We start from the raw sequence: 27,449 nt of genomic DNA on the forward strand, positions 1-27,449 counted from the left end.
AAAAGGGTTAGTGGGAGTGCGGTAACATTTCTTGTATTGTATTGAATTAGAGTTGACACACATAACAACATAGCAGACCCACTCACAAAGCTACTTTATGAAAGTCACTTTGATCGTCATAAAGACAAGATGGGTATTAGATACCAGAGTGATTGGCTTTAGTACAAGTGGGAGATTGAAAGGAATATGTCCTAAGTCCAATCATGTATTAGGATTTAAGAATAACTTTTATGTAATCTGTTTTGATTTCATTGATATTAATAAAAGACTTGTTTTGTTTTTATTACGGGCTCTATCTATTTAAGTGTTTAAATAAGATATACCATAGTTTAGAGTAAAGCTTTTTATGGATTATGATGAGATCATAATAGTGAGACCTAAAAAGATGATAACTCTAAACTTAAATAGTTCCTGGTCATAGGATTACTAACTGGTAATTAATAATCCGCAAAGATCGGTACATACTATGCTTGCTTCATTATGAAGGATGTCTGTTCTCATAGACATTTGTGTGGTGACACTATAGCTAGTATGTAGGTGCTTATTATAGAATAAGTTCACTGAACATGACTCGCACAGCTGAACAACTGATGGAGTTCACTCACGTGTCAGCAATTGTTCACATAGTGATAGTTGTACAAGTATCCTTAGACTTGAGGTCATCATAGTCATCTTGTGTACACTGAACTATGATTTGGTTTAGTTCTTAGTCTCCAGGGACAATTATTAGGGCTCTTCTGGGTATAGGAATTTGTACACGAAGATAGTGTATGATCAATAAAGGATCTACCCCTTCCAGTGAAGGAAGCGAATGTTCGAGGCTGATCCACTTATGCTAGTTCAGGAATCTCTGGCCAGCGTGAATGAAATTAGAAAGGAGTTTCTAATTTGTATAGAACTACGCATAGTAAATGGTAAGCAAAGTGATTGAATTAGATAGGCTTGACACGAGATCCATGCCTTGTATTTAATCGGGACATTGTAGGGTAGAAGAAGTTTATTGTACGGTAACTATTCACTGACAGGTTCTTGGTATTCTAAGCAGTGAATTCATATTATCCGGATAGTCGCGATATTTTGAGAAGCATCACTCACGATGTAGAATAAATGTGATTAATTAATTAATCATATTTAATAAATTAGAGAATTTATATAAATAATGATAAAATAGTTTTATTATTATTTATTTCTACTACCGGCTTAATATTGAACCTACAGGGTCACACCATAAAAAGAGAATGATTTAATGGTGGAGGAATTAATTAATAATGGCTAATAATTATTTATTTATGAAATAAATAATTAATTGGCAAATTTAATAATTGATTAAATTAGATTTAATTGATTATAAATTAATTAAGAAAAGTTCTTAATATTATTAATTAAAGGATTTAATTTTTGGAAATAAAATCAAGAGAGAGAATTATTTCTAAAGTGTTTAGAAAAAGGATTAATGATTAAAAGGTGTTTTAATTATTAATGAGAATAATAATTGGGATAATAATAATATTATTTATGGGAAAATTTCAGCTGAAAATTTTGCCTATAAATACACTATTATAGACCCTATTTTATTATAACCCCATCGAACCCGAAAACCCAAAAAATTTGGAAAACCCAATTCTCTCCACCTCCTTCCTCCTCCTTAACATCGTTTTCTTGGTGGATACCGGTGGAGTGCTTCACACTTGAAGAGCAACTGCTAAGGATCTCTGATCGTTGTCTCCGAATTATTTTAAAAGGTTAGATTCGATCCCTCGAATTTTTATTCACGATTTATATGCTTTTATTTGGATTTTATATGTGTAAAAGTGTTTTGCCATGCCCCGCTGCGTTTAAAAATCCAACATAATCTACTTAACATTTTTACAGACTCAATGATTACAATTACAAAATACAAATTTTGATTATCATATAACTTATCCTTATAGTTGTCAGTATTACTTAGTCTTGTTATGTATAGGCATGTCTTGCAAAACAGTTGTTCCACTTCATTTGTGGGAGGGGCATATTACTAGTATATAAGTAGTGTGTTAACTCCATCAGTATGAGACCTTTTGGGAGTGAACCAAAAATAGATCCCTGCGGGAATCAACCCAGAGCACAATATCATACTAAGTGGAGTTAGGTCTGCTTATCAAATTCTGACAAGTGGTATAAGAGTTAAGGTTGTAACGGTTCATAATAATTTAAAGGGGGCTCTAGAATGGACCTAGGAAGAGGCAGGTTGGCTAACCCAAGACGGGTTTAAGGGGGAGGAAGGCGGACCTTCCAAGATGAGCCTAGGGGAGTAAAAAAGCATGGTGGATTATAGTATGGGTTAAGGGGGAGACAAATCTCACAATCAGGTGGAGGATTCGATAGATGTCGAGCTTGATGTGAGAAGATGGAGATTGTTGGGAGTTGTCCCACATCATTTGTGAGAAGGGAAGATTGCTAGTATATTAAATTTGTCTACTTTCTGAATTTAAGATAGTTTATCGAGATTTTTTTTTGTTCTGTACAGATGTCACATATCGATAAGTATAATGACTTAAAGATATCTTGAGTTCTCTAAAGGTGTTTTTGACTTGTCGAGGTCTCCAGTTCTCTACATGTAGAATGCCTTGTCGATATCTCCAGTTCTCTACATAGGCTTTTGACTTGTCGATATCCCTAGTTCTCTACATGAAAATTTTACTTACCGATATCTCTAGATCTCCACATGAATAAATGACTTGTCGATATCTCTTGGGACTTCTCTACAAGTCATTTTGGACTTCTCTACAAGTCATTTTGGACTTCTCGATATCCCTTCATTTGTGACTTGTCGATATTTGACTTAGAACATTTTTCCTAGAAAAATATTATTCAAATCCAAGCTGCTACACTTCTCTCTGAGGCATGATCAGGATTTGATCTTCTTCTAGAATTTATTCCTTAGCTTGAAGACTTTTCACAGAAAAATCCTCCAGTCTAATCTACTTAATATTTTTACAGACTCAATGATTACAATTACAAAATACAAATTTTGATTATCATACAACTTATCCTTAGAGTTGTCAGTATTACTTAGTCTTGTTATGTATAGGCATGTCTTGCAAAACAGTTGTTCCACATCATTTGTGGGAGGGGCATATTACTAGTATATAAGCAACTTGTTAACTCCATCAGTATGAGGCCTTTTGGGAGTGAACCAAAAATAGATCCCTGTGGGAATCAACCCAGAGCACAATATCATACTAAGTGGAGTTAGGTCTGCTTATCAAATTTCGACAAGTGGTATAAGAGTTAAGGTTGTAACAGTTCATAATAATTTAAAGTGGGCTCTAGAATGGACCTAGGAAGAAGCAGGTTGGCTAACCCAAGACGGGTTTAAGGGGGAGGAAGGTGGACCTTCCAAGATGAGCCTAGGGGAGCTAAAAAAGCATGGTGGATTATAGTATGGGTCAAGGGGGAGACAAATCTCACAATCAGATGGAGGATTCGACAGATGTCGAGCCTGATGTGAGCAGAGGGAGATTGTTGGGAGTTGTCCCACATCATTTGTGAGAAGGGAAGATTGCTAGTATATAAAACAATTAGATAAGTCCATTATAATAAGGCCTTTTAGGAGGAAGATGGGATACCCTAGTATGGGCTTAAGGGGGAGGCAGGTGGACCTTCCAGTATGGGCCTAGAGGGAGTTAGAAAGCCAAAAGGATTCAATTATGGGTCAATGGGGAGTCATATCACACAATCATGAGGCATATACAACTGGTGTCGAGCCTGAAATTTGAAAGGGGAGATTATTAAGAGTTGTCCCCCATCATTTGTGGGAGGGGCAGATTACTAGTATATAAGCAGCCTGATAACCCCATTAACATGAGGCCTTTCGGTATGTGCCCAAAAACAAACCCGTGCGGGTTTGGTCCAAAGCGGACAATATCATACTAATGTGGAGTTGAGGGTTGATTAGCAAACCCAACATTCATGAATATGATCAGTGTACATACTTTTCCATTGAGATGAACAATTTTTGTACTTCCAATGAATACAGTAAAGAATGCCTAACATTCTTGAAAAGTCACAACATTTGGTTTCCTCCATTATTTTAGTAGCATCTTCATTTTTTGAATGTCTCAAATACTCTTCAACAAATATTTCGATAATTGTCTTAAAAAAATTCAAACTCTCTCTTGTTGTGCTTTCGTCAATTCCTACACAATCATCAATAACATTCGCGGGTGCTTCACATGCAATCGTTCTTAGTGTAGCTTTCATCGGTTGCAAAGATGATATTCCATGGACTCCTACAACATTATTTCTCTGAGGAAAATAATTATTATGAAATGTAATCGTTTCTTAAATTCGTATAAATAATGATCGACGCATCCGAAATCTTTTACGAAAAGGTACTTCCGAATATGCTGGAGTACCCTAAAAATAATCATGAGAAAGTCAAGAATGACATTCTTCTCTATTCTAATTAAACATATGGTGTTTAATTACTGACCCATAGTGACATGATACCATATTAGCTATATGATATTGATGATATCGATAAGTAATTGCAGTCATCGCTAGGAGAACTTGGATATCTTTTTATTCTTATGCATTCATCAACTTATGGATAAATCGTATGTCGTTTGATATTATGAAATGAATTAAGTATGTTGAGATTTCTAGTAAAAATATCAATTACATATGAAATCTTAAAAGAAAGATATAGTTATATAGTTGTTTGAATATGGTCATTAAAATGTAGATATTAAAATATGGTCGTTAAATTATAGAAGTTGAAAAGAGGTTATATCCCTATAATATTAATGGATCAATTTTTTTGTCAAATACATTAAAAATTAACCTAGAAAATGAAACAAGGTATGTGTTGGATTTGTTCTAAAAGAACTTATTGGTTTTCTATATATTGGGAATCATTAATTTATCATATTTTATGAAACCAGAATGGGGAACCCTATTATAAATGTTCTTATTATAATGAAAACTAGAGAATATAATAAAAAAAAGAGTTAATTTCATTATGCATCCCAACGCTTTCAAGTAAATGCGGATTTGGCACAAAACTTATGAAATATACAATCAACATCCCTCTACTATTAGACCCCCAACATAAAACAACCTTTAGGCAGATCCCCGTTATTGTTGACCATGAAGTAACGGTCAACCGGGGTTAATAAGGGAAATAGACCATGTAATGGTCATTTCTGCTTGTATATAAACATGTAAGTATTTGTCTGAGTGAAATTCAACTGTTCTCATCTAATTTCTGAAGCCGAAGTATTGGTTATGGCTGGAAGATATGTATGCGGCAGTTGGATCATCGAACAAACAGCATGGATGGAAGCAAATCCAGGGAGGCGATTCATCACCTGTTCCGATCGAAGGTGCAACAAAACATTCCGGTGGTTGGATGCTCCAGTTTCCGATCGAGCTCAAGTGATTATTCTGGGCTTGATTAGAAGGATTAATCGTTTGGAAGCCGATAATAAAGATTTGGAAATGGCTTTGGGATCAGAAAGAGAGGAAAAAGTAGCTGCTTGTTTTAATTGTTCATGGAGCATGGCCATGTTGATTTTAACCTGGGTTGTAATTTTTACAATTCTAATGTTTAAGAAAGAGGATGATGGAGAGATGTAATATTTATGTATTTGTTGACATGTATTTTTATCTATGATCAATGACAAGTATTGGTGTGTTTTTAATTTTTTTTAAGCATCGAATATAAACTACAGAAAGATAATAATGCCAAATATCTTAGCAAAAGATTTAGTAAGATGAAATGATTAACATATCAAGCATCCGCAGTAATGTGTTTAATAAGATGAAATGATTAACATATTAAGCATCCACAGTCATGTTACACATCATAAAATGATCCAAAATAGCAGATTTAGTAGCAGATAGACAAACAAAAAATGGTCCAAACAAAATATGGTCCAAATGAACTTAAAATGCAGTGAAATAAGAGTCTTAATCAACTACTTCTTCTCAAGTAGTTTTCTTCTTCTCGCAGCAGCAACTTCCAATTTTTTTAAGGCAGTGACTGATACTTCAAGCCCCTCAATAGCTTCACACTGAACATTCATTGCTCCCAACTTAGAAGGATGTTTAAATGGCTTCATAATACCACCATGTGAAATGGTCTTCTAAGTCTCCGGGCTTTTCTTCTTACTCTCCGAGCTTTTCTTCTTACTCTCCGGGCTATTCTTCTTACTATCCGGGCTTTTCTTCTTACTATCCGAGATTTTCTCTTCTTCTTTATCCTTTTTCTTTTCTTTTAACTCTTCTTCTGACTTCTTCAGAGATTCTTCAAGGGCTGCTTTCATGATCTCATCTTCTTGTTGTTTTTTCAAGCGCGCATCCCTTTTTTTAATTGCCAAATCGACTTTCTGAAATAACAATGTCAGTTTTTAATACATTTGTCAATGAGGTAAATGTAATAGTTAGTAGTGATTGTACAAACCTTTGATTTCCAGGTCCTGGTATTGTGACCTTCTTCTTTGCAGTAAAAACAGCTGGCAATCTTCTTAACAAGCTCTACTCCTTCAGCCTCATAGCCTTCTCCAACCTCTCTCTCAGGGTCCAATTTCTAGTACAATAATAATACAACATAAAATAATAACGCAACATACAATTATAATGCAACATACAAGATTTAAGTTAAAGATTACCTATTTTTTGCATGTCCTAGAGTTATGACCAAATTGTTGACAGTTTCCACATCTGAGAGAAGTTTGTTTTCTTTTGAGCATTGTAGGGTTATTATGCCTTGCCTCAACAACCATATCCTTATTCTTCTTTCTGTTCTTTTTTGGCCTTCCAGGTGCAATTCTGACCAATGGAGGTAAAGGGAGGTCCACACTTTCATCCACCTTATCCCAATATTCCTCTCCATTAATTGGCTCCAAGACATGGTTGTATACATTAAGATATGTGGATCTTTTGTAACACTCATGAATGTAATCACATGGGTTATCTTTTTTAAATAAAATGCAGGCACATGCATGAAAGCATGGAATGCCTGTCAACTGCCATTTACGACAAACACAAACATGCTTCTTCAGGTCTACTACTATTTCATGTCCTCTTGCACTCATGGTCACATGATATTTATCTCCCCCATTCCACACTGGTGTTGCTCTAGTTGCAACTTTCATAGCTCTACAGGACATAACAATATTTTTTTAAAAAAACTTTGATCTAATTGCAACTGTCATAGTACATTTTAAAGAGAAGAGTAAACATCACTTACTTGTCCAGTTTTTTTGAAGCCTGTGTACAAAAAATGGTGTTCCTCCTCTCAAACTTGGTCTTTCTTCTTTGAATCCTTTGCATACAAGACAGGTGAATAGACTTGAACATTGTTAGAATACCCATTTCCCTGAATGGATTGATTGCATTGTTGAAGATCTCGCAATTGTTATTGACAAAAGTATCACACTTGCGAATATCTCTAAAAGCAGATCTACTCCATTGGGAGCTAGGTTTCTGAGCTAACCATGTGTATGTTTTTAAGTGCAACTGTTAATAATAGAGTAAAATAAAATCAATGCAAGTGCAACAATTATATGCTGAGAACTTTTAAATGCAAGTGTGAGGAAATACCTTTTTCAGATTTTCCATGTGCTTATTAAAAAAGTATTCACTGGTTGACTTGGCAGCTGCCCAAAGTGCTCCTCTAATCCCAACCCCATTGTACACATTAGAGAGGTTATTGTATAAGTGCATCACACAAAACCTTTTCTCTGCTGCTGGGAAGTACTTTTCCAATGCATTTACTCTCAGTTGGAGGGTTAGGAGGGGGCACTCTTCTCCTTCTTCTAGCAACAGGTGCGTCACTCTCAGTTGTATCAAGGTCCGAGGTGTCGGCATGAAAAGGAACTGGTTCATCTCCACTATTATGATCAACTCCCTGACTTGGTAATACATTTTCTTTCTCATATTTCTGTCTCATATCCTCAACCCTCTGTTCTCTCTCATCCAATGCTAATTGCGTAAACAAGAAATCATAATCACACAAGCCATAAACTCCGCTACTATTTGTTGTGTACATTGTGAATATTTCACTATACATATCAACAAACTCAGTAAAGTCCTCAACATCCTCATCACTCTCAACTAGTGTTATATTGGTATGATGCAGTGGTAGTCCCGGATATAGAAATCATATTCAAAAATTCTCTAAACCTAAGATACGGAATAATTCCTCTAACCCAGAAAATGAAGCTTCGTCCCTAGGAATATAGTCAAAGTATAAAACACTTCCACCATCATATTTTTCTAGTCTTTCATCAAAATCTCCACCATAAAATAGTTGAACACTGAAGAATTCGGAATCCACTACGAAACAAAATAATATACAAATATACCAATTAGGGAAGATGACATTAAATATAATTTCTACTTTGAAACCCTAAAAAATATAATTTTTAATCTAACATTCAGGGACCACCGATATATCATATTATAAAGAGCATAAAACATATGTTCTACTTAATTACTAACATGCATGCTTATAAACACCTCTCAAAGTATATATACGATCATAAATTAACACAGAAAGCAAAGAAAGCAGAGAATCGAGTAAGAATCGTTACCATATTTGCTGTTTGTATGACCGTAAGGGGGCATTCCATCATCATCAGGAGCTCCGTCTTTCAGGGGTCTTAGTATGCCCCACACTGCTGTTTAGATTTAGGGTTTATGCTGACAGTTAATTAGGTAAAATTCTGGATTTTAATTAGATAGAAAAATGATTTGGGTTCATGTTGTTTTAATTCAGTATACAATACACACACTTATTTGACCGTTAATTCACGGTCAAAAATAACGTCAAAATCCCCAAATTGGATGACAGGGTGTTTAATGTCAGGTGTCACATAGTTTACGGGTGCAGATTGTATAAATTTAAAGTTCTGTACTAATTTTGCACTTACCTGAAACCTACGGGGTGCAAGATGAAATTAACTCTAAAAAAATCTAAATGGCTTTGTAATACATGACATATGAAATCGTTTGGGAGATGAAAAAATTCACAAAAATCAGATTTTAAAAATACTCACCGTTTGGCGGTAAAAAATAAATTAAAAACAGAATGTGATTCCGTCTAAAGAGTGCATTCAGACTAGTTTTAGATTATATTAGATCATTGGGTTTAATTAGTTTTAAGTTTTGACTTTAAGAGGAGTTTCCATTTTAACGATATTGTAATAATGTAGATTTTTATTGGAATGGTTATTAAATTATTCGAGGATATATTATTTTTACCTGCTCAAATACATAAAATTTAGGAATATTATCCAAAATACTATATTTTTTAACGTAATTATTAGAATACTAACATTTTTAAAGTAATTTTAAAAAATATAATTTTTAAGTTTTATTTAAAAAAATACGATTTGTAACCTCTACAACCTGTTAGGTAACTTATTAGCAATTTTGAAAAGATTAATTTCAAGATTGTCATTGTTGCGTTTAAAATTTGCAACCTCTCCAACGTTAAAATCAACTTTGAAAAAAAAGAAGAAAAAGTTGTATAATAGTAATAGAGGTTGTACATCATATTATTTAAAATAAAACTTAAAAATATGTACTTTTGAAAATAAATTTAAAAATAATAGTATTTTTGAAATAATTTTTTTAAAAACTGGTATTTTTGAAAAATCCCTAAGAATTATGGATAGCTTTGAAGTAATTAATTAATAATTAACATTAAATTTTGATTAAATTTTGTGTTTTGCCGATTTTCTCCAAAGCAAACGTATACGTCATATTATACGGTAATAAACAGAAAAATTTAGAAAAGCAGAGTAATGTACACGTGTCAGGTAATAGGCAGAAAAGACCCGTGACAGATATACTAGTAGTAGTAACCCGTATGTTCTAGAAGCAGCTCAACGCTTCTTCTCAAAAAATAATAATGAAAAATTGCATCATCGTCAGATTTGCATCTATTAGATAAACCCCTTTAAAGTTTTTTATCTTAGATGCGAAGTTAAAGAAAAAGATTGATCAAGAAAAATATACATGTGGAAAAGCAGCTTTCATGAAGAAGGAGAAGAAGAAGATAGGCCAGAGAAGCCCAGAAGATTTGGTGTCACTGAAATGAGAGCTCCGAGTTACACCCTCTTCACTCACAATCTGCTTCAAGTATGATGCTTACAATCTTATACACAAGCACAACTATATCTTTTATTCATTTGTTCTTCTTCTTGTTAATGTGGACGACATATTTTAATACATTTTTGTATTGTAAAGCAGCATTTCAGTTATCTGCATCTGGTACATGTTTTGTTGACACTTAGTCCATATACATCGGATTCAATTCGTGGGTGAATGTGTGCACGTCTAAATTGAGTACATGTTCAGAAAAGGCTTGTACGGTTTTGTGAATCGCGCTTATAAAATGATTAATTACAAGTACAAATGATTCTTTACGGCCTGGAAAAACTATATTAGATCTACCTTGTAGGATAGTTAATGTGATAAAATGGAAAGTTTGTTTTGTGCAATTTTACAATTTATCATTCGAGTGGAAACCAAGGTATCCCAGTCCTGGTGTATTGTGTTGCTTACAATTGGGGGCTGCGAAAATAAAAATATTGCTATCTTCTTTAGTGCCAAGTTTTCTATACTTAAACTGAATTTCAGTATTCCTCCTTAGGATTAGTGCGTTGATTAGAACATGTGTCTTCTGCTCTTATAAGTAGAGGGATAGCCTTTAGCTTGTTCAGAACAACAGAGTAACAAACCTAGAAAATGGAACATTCAGGCATATCCCTGTGAATGCTTTTGCTTTTCAGTCACCATGGGTAACACAATTAGACTTGTTTCTGACTAAAACACACCACGTAGCTGAAGAAGTCTGTATTGTGGTTAGGATGTGGTCTCTTTGCATGTAAAATGTGAGGTTTTTCCCGTTTTGCAGTTCCGTGAAGTTTGTAGATAAAGAAGATTTATTTTAGCATTTTCAAACTATGATATGCAAATGTATGCTGTAGAAAATTTCCTGTATATGTCTCCAATATACTTCTTTTATATGAGCTATTAAAAGGGTTCCTACGGGTTTAATTTTATGGAGTTTTTACTTTTTTTACAAAGTGGTGTATAAGAGAGATGCTTTAATCGTTCATCTGACATTAAGTTCCATGATATCCAGGACACTTTTGAATCCATGGGACAATTTGTTGATGGACTGAAATTTACTGGAGGCTGTAACAGTATGATGCCAAAAAGCTTCATTAAGGATGTGACTGACATGGCTCACAAACACAATGTATATGTTAGCTCTGGTGACTGGGCTGAACACTTGCTTCGTAAAGGTCCATCTGGTTTCAAAGAATACATAGAGGTGTGCCATTACTGAAATGATAAGATACAGCGATCTCTATATCTATTATTTTTAAAACTTGCAAGAGAGTTATATATCTGTTTCTTTTTCTTTTCAATGTTGTTTTCCCAGGAGTGTAAGCGATTGGGATTTGATACAGTTGAGTTCAATATGGGATCACTAGGATTTCCAGAAGAAACTCTCTTAAGATTTGTAAGGATGATTAAAAATGCTGGTTTGAAGGCGAAGCCCCAATTTTCTGTGAAGTTTGAGAAATCTGATATTCCTAAAAGTGGTAATAGAGCATACGGGGCATATGTGGTTCCCACACCTCAGACATCTGGTATGGCAACTCTTTCATCATATATTCATTTCTCTTTACCAGCAGTTTTTTATGTTCAAACGGAAATCCTTCTACATGATTGTCGAATAACATATCGAATTTTCCGTTCATGATATTCTTTAGGTTTTTTCACAACCTAAAGGTTTCAATATAGGCACCCAAATCGGAACTCTTATGTTTTTTAATCATGGAACTGGGTGGGGCGTAATTTATACATGAGCTGGTCTTAGCTTAATTAAGAGATTCTTTAAGATATATATAAAAAATAGCTTCAGTATAAGTATTGAAGAAGCAGAAACTTATTCGCATCAGCGGTGTCCATTCAAATTAATGCTACCCGGACTGAAAGATGAATTTTGAACTGATTTGATATAGACATGCATAGACACTTAGTCCTTTAAGAGGAATAATACAATGAGTATAAAATTCTCAACTCAGCAAAAGGCTAGAGGTTAAAACTTCCTGATGATTTATATGAATTATAAGGGTATATCTCTATTACAGTATTGCTATAACAAGTAAGTGTAACAGACATTCTGGTACTTTTTGATAATCAAAGCATTATAGTTTTAGCTTCTGGATCAAAATAATAACAAAAAAAACTGAAACCTTAGGCTTTTTTCTTCTCTTGAGAAGCTTGAGATTTTCTTTGTGTGATTTTTCCAGCCCCTGCTATTAGTGGCAGTAAATCATTACTATCATCATCGAGTACCTTGTTACTTGTGAATAAATCTCACTTACATCGGAATCATCCTACATTCGTAACCAAATTTCCTGCTTCATCTGAATAGGTTATTAGCGACAAAAAAACACATTTGCGTAGCAAATTATTGAATATCTTAAATAAGATGATATAATAATGAATTATAAAGTGATGGACGTATATTTTGTCATTGTCTGAGGATTGCTTGTTTAATGGGGTTCCAGAAATGATTGAGGATATGGATCTGTTGATCAAGCGGGCGGAGAGATGCTTGGAGGCTGGAGCAGACATGATTATGATCGATTCTGATGATGTCTGCAAGTATGCGGATACTCTACGGAGTGACATAGTTGCGAAGGTTATCGGTCGTCTTGGACTAGAGAAAACTATGTTTGAAGCATCAAATTCAAAAACTTCTGAGTGGTTCATAAATCAATACGGGCCTAGGGTAATTTTGTTGATTTCCTTGGTCAGTTTCTCTTCAGCACCTGTTGTATATATTTTTGACAAAAATAACTATCTGAATATATATATTTTTTTCAGATCAACCTTTTTGTGGAGCAGCAGCAGGTGCTGAACTTGGAGTGCCTTCGAGGAAAAAACCTGGGTAAAAGGCAAACATCTATTCTTGGTGATTCTAGTTTTCTGTTTTAAGCAGGCAATCTTTGAAGAAATAAAGTATGTGGTTTAATTAATGTTGCAACTGTTAGTTAAAAGATGTGACTCATGATGATGCTTGTAATGTTGCAATGATCGGTATGTAGTTTACAAAGCTACTATAGGTATGTTTGCATGTGTTTGTGCTAGAAAAACTTATTCGCCATCTCCTCGATTACTTGATTATTGATTATTAAGAAATCGAAATCATAAAATCGATCAAAAATGTTGGTTGGTTAAGAGTTGATTTTGCTTTTATTTCCATCCGATGGGTCAAAACCAACCAGGTTTTGAATGACGGGCTTAGGGGGTTTGTTTGGCATTAACTTCTAACCGACAGGGGTCACTGGTGACCAATTTTTTTTCTTGCAGTTGTAGTGTCTTATTTCAGCCTTGTATATTGGAGTGTAAAGTACAAAACAATATGGTCATATACTAATCTCAGTGATAATGTTAGAACACATATTCTAGACTTTTTCCCATGATAATATTTCTACTGATGTTTACTGTGTGTTCGCTCATAGTTGTAAACTTGCCGGTGAATGTGAAAAAATTTGCAAGATATAAGAAAAGGGTTGGTGCATGTCATATTAGCACCTTGCGAGCCGATAAACACTAATTGGCCGAGGTTAGTTTTTGTTTGTCAACAAGGGGAATCGAAAAACAATTTAATATCTGATTTTTATATAAGCTAAATTTGAGCATAATAAGGTTTGGCTCATAAGCTCGTGAAGTTCACACAGATATTTCAAACTTGCAAAAAATGTTAAGTATGTGAGCAAATAAAGGTATGGGTTGCCTAGTACCATTTGTAATCCCTGTTAGGAGCATTTCAAAACTATCAACCAATTATGGAGGATATTATCGTTGATTGATTCTATTACGAATAGAATCGAGCCGAGCCGGGTTATGTCTCAACTGAGTCAAGTATATATATATTTTTAAAATGAATTTTTTTAAAACGAGCCGAGTTAAGTTTAAAAACTGAGCAAAAAAAATGTTCACTATTGGTTCGTTTATAAACAAAATGAGCCAAGCCGAATACGAATACGAGTTTGCACACAAACAACCGAGTCGAGTCAAATTCGAGCCGAGTCAAGTTGACCACTAATAGTTTACATAAATTTTTTAATCAACCAAGTTTAAAGTATAATTTATAATCTTATAAATTATATGGAGATCAAATACTAGTTTTATCTTACAATTATATATGCAAACTCCCACTCTACACTTTTTTCTTAACCCATATAATTTTATCAATTTATTTCACAAGTCGAGTTTTAACATAAAAATTAATTTTATTTTAAATTAATTTTATTCATAACTTTAGAAATAGTGTATTATTTTTAAATTGTTGATGTCGATTGTCAAAAGAACTAGTAATTTTTATATTTCAGTTAAATTTATTTAGATTAGAAAAGACATATAAAATAAAATAAAGGAAGTAAGCCCCTTTAAGTGGTCACGAAATATGATTATTAAAAATAATTTTATATTTTTTCTTAAAAATATTATAATGTTATAATTAATTTTAACAACTCACTATTTTAATTTATTTGAAATCTTAATTTTGATTGATTTTATCATACACTTCTTTAATAAAAGCGTGAGTTGAAAATCAGGGTTAAGTTTAATTAGAAATTATTTGTTAAAGTAATCAAACTCTAGTGATATGTATCAAATCAATTAAATTAATTATTATTTTTATTATTAAAATATGTATTACATTTTAATTAAATTAATCATTTTTACTTTAAAATAAGATTTAAATTTTAATAAAAAAAATTAAATCTTTATACAAGTGATTAATAATATTTATTATTTGTAATATATATTAATATTATCCGATCCGAGTCGAGTTTCTTAGTTCGAGCCGAGTCTGAGCCTAACATACAAAAAACTCCGCTTGGCTCATTTAATTATCCGAGCTTGTTTTAATGTTCGCGATCGGCTCGTTTAAGAAAATGAGTCGAGCCGAGCTCACTTAAACGAGCTGATCCCAAATGTTGTTTACTCTGTTCATTTGCAACTCTATTCGTTTGCTTTTCTCTTTATATTCAGAAGTATAGTCGGTGATAGAGATGCACAAAAAAGTTATTTGGGTCTGATTTTATTCGGGCTTTAAAAGGCCCGGTATTTTTAAAAAGGAATTGGAGCAGATTTTTTATAAAATCGGGTCGGGCCGGGCGGGGTCGAGCAGGGATTCTACAAAAATATGAGGCCAGTTTTAGGTCCGCGGATCGAGCCAGATTCGGCCGAACCGAATTTTATCCATTTTTTTAATTGTGTATTAATTTTTTTTTATATTTTACATTTGCGTAGGAGTAGTTTAAAAATCGACAAAATAATATTTATGACAAATATGGTAAGCAAATTGACAAGATAATAAATTGACAAAATTTTGACCAGCGGCAGATAGTAAGCCAAAATATTATTGTCTTCCATGTCATTATTGTCTTCCATGTGATTGTCCTGAATTTACATGTAATGTGGCACTATGCTATTTCAAATTGAAGTACGAGTAGATTTGCTGCATTATAACTTACAACAAATTTTGAAAATTTGATTTCTATCCGGGATTTTTGAAATACCCAAACTTTTATCCAGGTTTTTTCAAATCCGAATTTTCGAGTTTCGGGTCGGGTCGGATTTTTTAGAAAAATGTAGGCCCGTTTAAGATCCTCGGGCAGAATTAAACCGGACTTTTTACCGGATCACGCTTTTCAAACTTTTTTTCGAATCAGATCGGATCAGATTTTGGTATTCGAATTTTTTCTAATTTTTTGAACATTTGTAGTCGGTGATGCTAAAACTATTGGGGAGACGTAACAATACTTTGCGATGCACCAAGATCAATGAGGAATGCCTCTATGCATATATTTTTATGGCTCCGTTGCATTTCTGGGTCACTTGAACAGAGTAATTGCAAAACTAGCCTATCTGAACAGAACTTTGCAAAACTAGCCCACTACGCGTGGGGTTCTTGCTGCGCCACTTCAAGTGGCGTAGTGTGTATTTAATTTATTTTTTTACTTTGCTCTTCCCCTATTTTCCAATCGAACAGAGCATATATTCATGTTTAACAAGGTTTTTGAGAGGATTTGCAAACATAATATATTCATATAATTTTAATTTTTTTTGCCTTATATTGTAGTAAAAGCACAATATATCCGGTTGATGGAAAAAATGAAGGAAAAAAATTAATGAAAATATATTTGTTGACACCCGAAAATGGTACCTTGGAAATAAATGTGAACTAGTACAACGAAGAGTGATTTTTAAATTTTTTGAAAATATAGTTATTTACTCCAAATTTTAAATTTTGTAACTTTATATAGTAAGATTTATAGACTACTTTGACTAATAAATTCAATTTAAGAAAAAAAATTAGATAAATGATTTGTAGCCACCCAAAAATGGTAAGAAAGTAAGGAAAAAGTTTGAAATAATTAAGTAAATTGGCAAAATATATTTTTCATAGAATGGGCATAGTAAATTTGAAATTACAATTTTATAGAATGACGTAGTATAGATTACTATGCTCCACTTTTGTTTTCTGTTATAAAATGAATAGAAAGTAGCAGATACGAAATATTTATTGCGATTATAATATAGGAATTTTTTGTTATCTCGAATACAACTTCAAGGTTGAAACTACAACAACTTCAAAGCACCAGTACTTGAAAATACAACTAGATTGAAAATAAGTGGGGACAATCCCAGGTTCCAATTTATTAAATTCGAGCGTCGTTGATGGTGGTTTCCACTTCCTGCACCTTCTCAACCACCTGAGCACGAATCGCAACCAACTTCTCTTGATAATATGCCTACAATTCCATCTTCATGTCATAGTGTTTTCTATCCATCTCCTTGTAAAGTTGGTGAACAGCTTCCAAAGCACGGCCTGTCAACGGCTCATCGAGCCAAATAAAGTAAGCACACTTCCGGCTAGCACACCGCTCCCAACGCCTACCGGCATATTCACCGGTCCACATATTAGATAACTCGGGTTCCACGCCATAAAAACACATTTCTTGCCTCTCCATAACAATAATGGTTAAGATAAATATGTATGAGATTATAAATTTATATTGGAGATGACAATTGGTATTTATAGGAAAAAATTTAAGGCAACCTTATCCTTTTGGATTCACATCTTATCCCAGCAGATTTTGTGGTCATCACTTTTGATTGACATATTATCCCTTTGATTCAATTGTCAACATGTTAAAGCAGAAGTCACATGCAATCTGATTGTATTAATTTGAATTAACTACTCACTGTCTTTATTGAAGTTTGCACAAAATTATTGTAATTGTATAGTCACTTTAGCATGTGAATGAAGATTGAACAAGATTTCAATGGTTACTTTTATCAGTGATTTTGTAGTGGTTATTTTTATTAGTTAAAGTATATGATAAGTCACATCCAATTCGGAATCCCTTTGGATTCATTGCTTATCCTCTTAGATTTGTGGGTCATTCAGTAAAAAATGTCACTGTAATTGTATACTCACTTCAACACGCGAATAAGATTTCGGTGGTTACTTTTATAAGTAATTTTGTAGTGGTTACTATTATCAGTATAGTATATTCTAAGTCACATGCAAATTCGAATAGTCAGCAAAGGTCACATTGTGCCTAAATCTGTTGTCATACTTATCGCTTATTTGTTTTGGCACGTCACTTTGGAGTAACTATTTCAAAATTGTAGAAGCAATTTGCTTTATGTTGTCATGAATAGTCAGCAAAAGGTCACATGCTTCTTTCTTCAATTAATTTGAAATGACTACTCAGTGTGTGTATTGAAGTTTGAAAAAATAACTGTGATTGTGTAGTCACTTTAGCACGTGAATAAAGGGTGAACATGTGATTTGAAATTGCTTGTTGTTGCTGATAAGATTTGAGTGGTTACTTTTATCAGGGAATTGTAAGCGTGAATAGTCTATCGTGTGTCTGAATTAATATTATCCGTGATTTGTAGCTTTTTATTTCCCGTGAACACACCTCTGACATTTTTTCTAGTTTATGTATATTTTAGCAAATCACTTATAAATAGAGAGTTACAACCTCATGAAGTCACACACGTCAAAAGTAATTATGTCTTCGGTCCCAAATATGGACCTTTGTTTTTGTGGGAAAGTAGCTGTTCGAGTGCATTACTGGAAGGGTATTGACACAGGCAGGCCTTTTATCAAATGTCCTGACGGTGTTTGTATTTACGAACGTTGGATCAAGGAGCCGTTTGAACCCCGTACAGCAAGTCTTATTGAAATGCTCAGGGAAGAAATTAACATGAATGTTGTAGCCCATCGTGCAAGAATTCGTGAGTTGCAGCGCGAAAATGTGAAGGCAATGAGGGAATTGCAGAGATTGAAGGCGTTCATCGACTCCCATACCAGGAACACCAATGATGATGATGATGACTCCAATGATACAGATGAATGACCTGCTTGCTATATTGCTGGTTAACAAATATTTGTATTGTTGCATCGTACTAGTTTCTATATTTGTATCATGTTGTCGTAGTCTATGGACAATGTAACGTGTTCTATTTTCATATTATTATGTAACAGTGTGTTTTTTAACTCCAAAAAATTCCGAAATTCATTTTTTTGGCTTGTATCAAAGTAGGATATAAATATGTTAACAACATTTGTAAGTAAAATAGTAAGTTGCTCTGATGTTATGCGATGGCATATTTGTTTGAAGTTAAGTTTGCATTAATAAATAAATAAATACAGAAATATAGTATGGTACGAAATAGGAGAACACATAATTCAAAGCGAATCATCAGACATATAATCGTCGGAAAGGTAGTTCTGATTTTGTAATAGGTTGTGTTGCTCCGCTTCTGTAAGATCTCTTCCAATAGCGCGGAGTGAATCTTGTGCCAGTTGAAACATATAGTGACGACTCCTATGCAACAACATTCGATTATTTTCCTTCCTAATACGTGCTACGACATTAATCACTTTTCTCCTAAATTGTGACCAAGTAGGACTTTCCCCGGCTTCAGAATACATTGTAAGGGATTGACGAACCGGAACCCTTACACCCATAGCAATCAAGTCATCTCTCAGCCGGTCGGATTCTTCGCGTCGATAAGCCCATTTGCGACGTACACCGGCAAAGTACTCCTTCGCATCACTAACCCTAAGACTAACATAATCATCATCTCTTTCTATGAGCAAGCAGTTGCGATTTATGTTATATGACATTGTAGTAATGTTATGAGCCGTTTTGCATATGGCTTAATATTTTTTATAGGAAACTTTGTTAGGTGAATAATTGTAAAAGTAACATTTTTGAGAAGCATGTGTAAATTTTGTTGATAAGATAAAGTGGATAACCTGCCAAAATATGGTGGAAAATATAGTTGACATGAAGTAAAGTTATGCAATAAATGATATAGATTACTGTATGATTGGACAAGTCATATTTTTGTCATGTTCAACATATATATCATTATTGAGAAGCATGTAATAAAATCATGTAGAAGAAATAACGTGCAAGTCCATAATGTATGAGTGGGAAAGTCATGGTTCTTTAGATATTTAAAATACTGTCAAGTCGAGTAATTATTAAGTTTTTTTATGTTATTAATACAGTGTGTTGTCATCATTGGCACAATATAGTAATTGAAGAATAATGAGTTATACACCTGGTGATATTAACTGAGAAATTGGTAGTAAATGGTTTTGTGATGACGACTTTAGGTACTCAATGGATCCGAATGAACGTTACGCAAGAAGTTCGGTAAGCACGATGCAGAGGGAGTGGGAATGGCGTGTTGGATGTCTCCAAAGTTGTATAGGGCAATGTGTTGAGGAAGGAGTAAGAATACCAAAGCAACGCGCCATATACATGCAGCGATACACCCCTCAAAAGTTGGAAATAGCATTATTCCGTGCTAGAGAGGAAGAAAATCGAATGAGGATGCGCTTAAATCGTAAAGACCTACAAACAAGAAGTAAGGAGTATGCTAAAGATGGCGACCTACATACTGCAATGATGTATCATCATTTTGCTATAGGTCCTAATTATGTTTCTGATTGTTCATTGTCCGACGATGAGTAAGAGAAATACAATCATAAGTTAAGAAAGTTTCCTAAAACAATGACTTTAGTGTTTTAGGTTGTTAAGTTTGTATTTAGTTTTATTATTCGCAAGTGATGTGATTATCGTAATATTGTGATGCAGTATTTTAAAGTTTTTAGTCAATTCTAAATATTGTTATGTTGTCTTGGTCTGATTATGTATTACCTTCCGTGTAAACTTCGTTCAAACTGATTTGACTACTCAACCTTTTATTTTAATGTATAATTGCACGATGACCTATAAATAGTGAAAGTAGTATAATCAAATCAACGTGAAAATGATAACATGTTAATATTATGGGTCATTTTTCCCTATAAATAGCTATTACTTTCTAAGTTGAAACCATATGTACAAAGTGTATACATCATATTAAACATAAAATGGATAAGGCCAAAAGGCAAACAACACCTACAAATGTTAAGAGAGGTATACGTCAACTAAGTTTTGCTGAATCCGGAACGTGGCAAGAAAAGGAAAGATTCCGAAACCGGGAAGAAATCAAATGGAAAGGTGAATCATAAAATCTTGGCCGCAATAAAAGCTGATAAAAAGAAGATTGAAATGGCTTATAAAGATAAGTCCCTCACCGAGGAGGAACGTATCCGTCAGGTGGATGAAGTTTACAAAAAATATGTTAAAATGGAAATTAACCTTATCGAACAAGAAGATAGCTTAATAGCAAGGTACGTTGAAGCTCATGAGCAATATCTATAGTTGGGGGAAGATGAGAATGAAAAACAGATCAAGGGTGAGGATGATGAGTCTGATCAATATGTTGTTAACCTCATTGATTTTTAAAAATTAATGTAATTGGCTGGTCATCCTGTAATTGTTTTTCATGTTCCTATTTTATATAATATGTAATCTGAAATTGCTATGTTAGAATTTTGAGGCATAATTAGAACAAGCCAGGGTACTCTTCATTTCATAAAATTCAAGTAGAAGTCGCATAAATAAAATAAATAGTTCCAAATATAATAAAGTACATGTAGAAAGTCTATGAAAGAGGTGCAATTGTTTTAACTATTGAGAAGACAATCATCGATAGTACCTGCCACCGGTGTGACAGATCCTACCCTGGCCCTTCACCGCTCTGGGGGGCTGCTGCCTAACCTGCACATCATGAGGCTCTTTGTCATCATCATCATCATCCTCGCAAATGATAGGCGAGGCATATCTACTCCCGGAGGTATCATGCGACATGAACGGCTGAAAACCCCTATCTGGCGTCTGAAAGGAAGAACCACTGCCATATGTCCCACCCTAGAATGCCTCATCTGTCTGAGAATGCTGAAAAGTGGAGGGATGAGTACCATGAAAATCCTGAGTAGTCTGTCCAAATCCCTGATATGTATGCTCTATATGAGAACCAATAGAGCCATGGCCCTGAGAAGTATGCTCCATAGGAGATCCAGTAAATCCTTTCCCATGAGAAGTCTGTCCAAACCCCTGATAGGTATGCTGCGAAGTAGATCTAGTAGATCTAGTAGAACCATGCCCATGCCCCTACATAGTGTGCTCCCAAGGAGATCCAGTAAAACCATGTCCTGCTGATCCGCCCCTAGCTGTGGCCCGACCCCACGGTACATATCTATCCAAGAGAGCTGGCCTAGGGTGAGGAAAAGCTAGACTAGTACTCTCACCTCTAGTACGAGGTCTTCTACGTCCAGTAGGCACCATGGGAGGTGGATGGGGGCGTCTCTCCTGTAGGACATTGAAATTTGTGTCATCCAGTGTGACCTCCATGCCCTGTAGTGCACTATCAACAATAGGATCATCAGCTGCCACCTCAGAACGCTGTATCTCATGGTAAACATTGGACAAACCCTCATCCTGTTTGACAGCAAATAAAATATTGTAAGAAGGGCATGAATTGAAGAGAAAAGACCTATACAATTAAACCTATACAATTGTGAAAGTAAAAAGTCGAGACTTATAGCTATAGGAAGAAGCCCTTGCGACCCCAAAAAACCTTCTTCAGAGGCCCAGAGAATGGGATTTATCATGTATCGGCGAGTAACTCTGTCATACCATGTGCGATATACATCAACGAACATGGGTCTCCTGCTAGGCATGTATGTCGGTGCTGCAATAATGCCCTCATGGCGGTGCTCCCAACGCTCAACAACATTCTCCATACTCAAGTACCACCCACTGCTACTGCCATGGAAAATATGATGACCAATGTGTGGGGAGGCAGTAGGGATCTGCTGCAAAAAACCAAACTGCCGAGTGACGCGATCAGTATAACACCACTCCACAATACGCATGTATATCAAGGGAGAGCGTGAGCTCATCAGCTGCAGCTCGTCGGCTGGGATGTCATGGGCCTGCGGTGCAGAGTCACCGTGGGGAATCCATGTGAAGGAAGACTCAACCATGTGATCAAGCTCGTAACGAACTCCACGATATGAATGTCTCTGCACATGTACAGCTTCCACTGGGAGCATCCACCTGAAACAAGATTACATTTTACTAAGCAATTCTTGGTACTATAGTATGAAACTAAGTAATTTTTTGTACTATAGTTATTTACCTAAGTGCACGGGGATGTCATATTAATAATAAAAGAAAGCATACATTTTTTTAAGAAAGTGTAATTTTTTTATAATAAAATGTCTTTTCGTGTAATCATCTCACGCCACTTCCAGTGGCATCAGCTACAATAACTCCTTACACTACACCCCTCACTGCCACTTGAAGTAGTGTGAAGTTATTTTCCCTATTAAAATTTTTTAAAATCTTTTAATTATTATTTTTAATATCTTAAATTATAAAATTTTAATCATCATAAAAGATACTATAAATTCCAATCAAAATTTATAGTATCGGGAATTATTATGCTACACATTATCTTATCTTTTTGTTGAAAATATAAATTTTAAAGCATATTTTGAAACTCTAAATATTTCTCAACATCACATATTATCTTATCTTCTGCGTGGAGATTTCTCTTATCTTATCTTCATTATGGTGAGATTTTCTGCAGACAACTTATTAGATTTTCTGCAGACTTTTCATCAGATTTCCTTCTTATCCTGTCACTTTATTTTCTTATTAAAGCACCCTCACCCTCCATTGCATTTTCTCATCATAACTACAACCACTATCTTAACTACAAAGCAACAGTCAACACACTTTCTTACTGTTATTCATTTCAGGGAAATGGATGGTTTCGTGCATGTAAATTTCTTTTGGGGTGGAGAAATTGTTCGAGATAATGGCAATATCTATTATTCAATCAATCCCAAAAAATGCAGTATATTACACCAAGAACCACATATGATGAGTTTAAAAATGTTGTGTACGATCTAATATAAATCAGTCCTCGTCATTGGAATTTAAAGATGCATTTCAAGTATCCTCGCTTAGGCAAATTCAACCTTGTTGAAGGTTTCTATCTTGGCGATATCAATTGTGATGGTGATGTCACAGTGATGTTAAGAATTCCTGAGAATATGCTTAATGGATGTGGCGATGTTTCATTGTTCATTGAAGCTGAGCACATACATGATGATAAGCCCTACTCATTTCAACAAAATTGGGGGTCACAACCTTCGCAGCCACATCTGGAAGCAGAAAATTGGGGATCTCAATACCCTGCTTTTCCTTCCAATGGGTGGTCAAATCAAGTATTTCAAGGCTACCAAGGGGGGAGTAGTCACCAGCGTGCGTATGAAGAGGAGTTTACTCAACAAACCTATACAAGGGGTGAGGGGGGTCTAGTCAACAAGGTGGATACGAAAGGGAGTTTATCCAAGAAGGTGGAGGATATGAGGGCGGTTTCAACCAACAAGCTGGCTATAGAAGGGAGATTACTCTAAATTATGTAGGGTATGAAGGTGGTTCTAGTGAACAAGGTAGAGGGGGTAATGATGACATGAATATCTCTCTAGAGAGGAATGCAGCTCAAATAAGTTCGGGCAAACAATTAGCCCTTTCTGAACTTGATTTTCAAGGTTGGGAGCCAGAGGACGATGATGAATCTAGTGATGACCTTTTTGAGTCATACAATGAAGATGAAGATTCTGAGAGTGAGGATGAGGAAGGAAATTCTAATAGGGGGAACAAGTTACTAGGGTAGTTGTCCCTCATCATCATGTTGTTAGGGCGCCATGGTTTGTCACCGAGGAATACACAGCTCCTACGGTGGATAATCGTAATGAGATGTATCTCGATTGGGATGAAGACCATGTGGACCTATATCGTAAATATTTATTTCCAGATAAAGACAACCTCATAAATGCAATAAGGAAGGTTCATATAGCGACTGATAGGAACTATGTTGTGACGAAAAGTAATAAGTTTAAGTTAGCTGTAAAGTGGACGGAGACGGGTTGTAATTGGAGGCTAATGGCCTCGAAAAAAGACACATGGATGTTTTGAGATAACTGTTATCAAAGATTAACATGTTTGCATGGTCAATCAACCGTTGCAGGATCATATAAAATTATGTGCAAGACTGATTTCGAAGCTTGTCAAATCACTTGTAAATGAATTTCTCGCATAATTACAAATCTTAGTTGTAAAATGTTAAATATGTTATTTGTATTCTTTGCGGGATTATTTTTACATGTACTTAATGATTGAATGCCACAGGTGATAGAGACTCCCGAAATACCAATCAAAATAATCTTGCCACTTGTCATCAACGAATACAACCACCAAATACAACAAAGCATGGAGAGGGAAGCAAATAGCAATTGAAGAAGTATATGGAAGCTGGGCTACAACATATGCAAGTCTTCCAATGTTCTTCGCAGCAATCTTAACGGCTAATCCGGGAACTGCTGTTGAGATTGATGTTGTTCCTCATTCTGAAGAACGGGGTACGTCTGTTTGCAAGCGTATATTTTGGTTTCTCAAAGCAATGATGAATGGGTGGAAATATGCACGACCAGTCATTTCAATTGACGGAACCTTCTTAAAGGGAAAATATAGAGGGAAAATACTTGTTGCTATGGGTGTCGATTCAAACAACCACCCTTATTATTTGTGTTATGCCTTGGTAGATGAGGAGACGCATGAAAATTGGTCTTGGTTTTTGAAACTTTTGCGGAGACATGTGTGCCAATAAAGAGTTGGCGTATGCATAATTTCAGACCGTACAGCAAGCATTATCTCTGCAATGAAAGATCGCAATAATGGATTCGTTGAGCCATTGGGCATTCATATGTTTTGCTTATTTCACGTCAGAAGCAACTTCAGTTCGAGGTACCCAGGCGGTGAATTATGAAAGTTTATGTGGAAAGCTGGAAGTACCACGCAAATTTGGAAACATGAAGCATGTATGAAGAGTATTGGTGAGATATCCCCTCCGGTGTTGGAATATCTTCGCAGAATACCGGCCGAAAAATGAACATTGTGTTATGACACATATGGTTATCGTTTCGGTCAAACTACCACAAACATCATGGAAGGATTCAATGGAAACATACGACGGGTTCGTTTCCTCCCAGTTACTATAATGATGGAGTATCTATTCTACAAGACTGTAAGAATTTTGGACACACATCGAAATATAATTAAGGATAACATGCAAAAGGGGGAAGAATTGTGTTCACGTTCATCAGCTATGCTTTCTAAGATTGAAACCAAGGTTACCGCACACATGGTAACAACTTATAGTCGTATGCAAGCGATGTTCAGTGTACGTACACATCAGTACATGCACAAAGGTGGAGTAAAGGAAGCAATACGCAGGTTGTTAAGCTAAGAGAGCGAAGCTGCACCTGCGGAAAATGGGCAACACATCATATTTCGTGCTCTCATGCAGTTGCGGGGTGTATGAAAAATAGCATTCAGTCAAAACATCTCATTGAACCTTGCCACTACAACCAAGAACAACAAAAGTTGTATATGCCATTAATATATCCACTACAACCAACTGAATATTGGAACTATCAATTACCCCTCAAATGGAAAATATATGGTAAGTTGGTGGTCGATGAGTCCCTCAAGAGGAAGAAGAAGAAACGTGGTGAAAAGGGGCAATCCATGAGAATAAGAACAGAGATGGATGCTTCACATATGGCTAACAAATGCAGCGCCTGCCATCAAGAAGGTCACACAAAACGGAGCAAGAAATGTCCATTGCGTCCGCCTACACAAATCTGATGTTGTTATTTTCACTATCATATTAACTTAATTTTCATGTCAACTCATAAGGTGGATGTACACAGTCTTAAATTAATGCAAATTCAATTTTAAAACCCTTACAATAACATAAAATCATAACATACTAACATCCCTTACAACATTTTATGAAATTGCGCTAAATAACACGGCTTGTACAAAAAAACTACTATAATCTGGTTTCTCATTAAGGATAATCTAAATCAACAAGATATTAAATGAATTCTTTATTTACGGGAATACAATGTTCTTCACTTTTACAAAAAGTAACAAAATAAATTCGACTTGTCAACTTTTAAAAAGTAAAGTCGACTTGTCAAATGAATGCATAGAACATGCCATGTCCGAATCTTCTCACAAATATTAAAAGTTAAAATAAGTACTGTGTGTATTTAAAGTAACTGCACATTTCATAAATTCACAGGAGTACTTTGCATGCAATTTTTTAAAATGATTTGACAACTCAACTTTTATTCTCACATAAACGACACAGATTAATAATGTCATTTTCAAATTTATTGCCCCAATAACATCAATTATTTGAGCTTTCCTAACTGCACATCTTCCTATAACAGGCTGTAACAATGTAAAATTATGCCTATAAATAGCTGCAAAACTTTAAGTCATCAACTAAATTACCTCCTCCCCCTTTCTAGTGTTACATTTCTAAATTTTGAGACTGTTACACTCAGGTTATGGACAAGGGCAAGGGACATGCAAGTTATGATATTCATAATAGCAGGGAAGTTAATTGGTATAAATGGATCGAATCTCAGGCATCGACTGAAGCTCAACGAGCAGAAATCTATCTTGTCAAACAATTTGTTAGAAGAATGCGAGGTATAAGGGCCGCAGAAGGGTATCCAGTCCGTGACAATGAACAGTTTGTTGGCTATGGGGAAATGTACTTGAAGTTTATGAAATCAATGATCGAGAGTGAAGAAAACATTAATATGAGTTTCAACACTGGTCACATTTCAAAGGAGGAACATGACTATGAGTTAAAGCAAATGTCTCGACACTACCACTTCATGGATGACGAGCTTGAGATGAGGTAAAATGAATACAAGGATGCAGTCGCAAGGTGTAGGGCTGAAAAGATACGTGAAGAGCACCAACAGTGGGATACAAAATATGCGAAATATATTGTCAAACTTGGGGATTTTTCTCAAGGCCACGATGATGCTGGTATGGCTACAA

At 35.0% G+C, this 27,449-nt stretch overlaps 2 protein-coding genes across 3 annotated transcripts; both read left to right on the forward strand.

Annotated features, from left to right (window-relative positions):
• The first annotated feature begins 9,886 nt into the window (after window positions 1-9,886).
• On the forward strand, window positions 9,887-13,273 carry LOC141678024 (protein HEAT-STRESS-ASSOCIATED 32). Of its 2 annotated transcripts, none has more exons than XM_074484208.1 (5): window positions 9,887-10,131; window positions 11,141-11,332; window positions 11,444-11,654; window positions 12,582-12,826; window positions 12,901-13,273. In XM_074484208.1, the coding sequence occupies exons 1-5, from the start codon at window positions 10,009-10,011 to the stop codon at window positions 13,009-13,011; spliced, it is 882 nt and encodes a 293-aa protein (XP_074340309.1). In that variant the 5' UTR covers window positions 9,887-10,008; the 3' UTR covers window positions 13,012-13,273. The 2 variants fall into 2 exon arrangements, with proteins under 2 accessions (XP_074340309.1, XP_074340311.1); XM_074484210.1 differs by having other exon boundaries at window positions 9,892-10,131; window positions 12,582-12,805.
• Window positions 13,274-24,864: 11,591 nt separating this feature from the next.
• On the forward strand, window positions 24,865-25,191 carry LOC141679827 (uncharacterized). Its single transcript, XM_074486212.1, has one exon. The coding sequence runs from the start codon at window positions 24,865-24,867 to the stop codon at window positions 25,189-25,191; it is 327 nt and encodes a 108-aa protein (XP_074342313.1).
• The last annotated feature ends 2,258 nt before the right edge of the window (window positions 25,192-27,449 follow it).

Source organism: Apium graveolens, chromosome 8, assembly GCF_009905375.1.
Source record: "Apium graveolens cultivar Ventura chromosome 8, ASM990537v1, whole genome shotgun sequence".
In the NCBI taxonomy this organism is placed as follows: Eukaryota; Viridiplantae; Streptophyta; class Magnoliopsida; order Apiales; family Apiaceae; genus Apium; species Apium graveolens.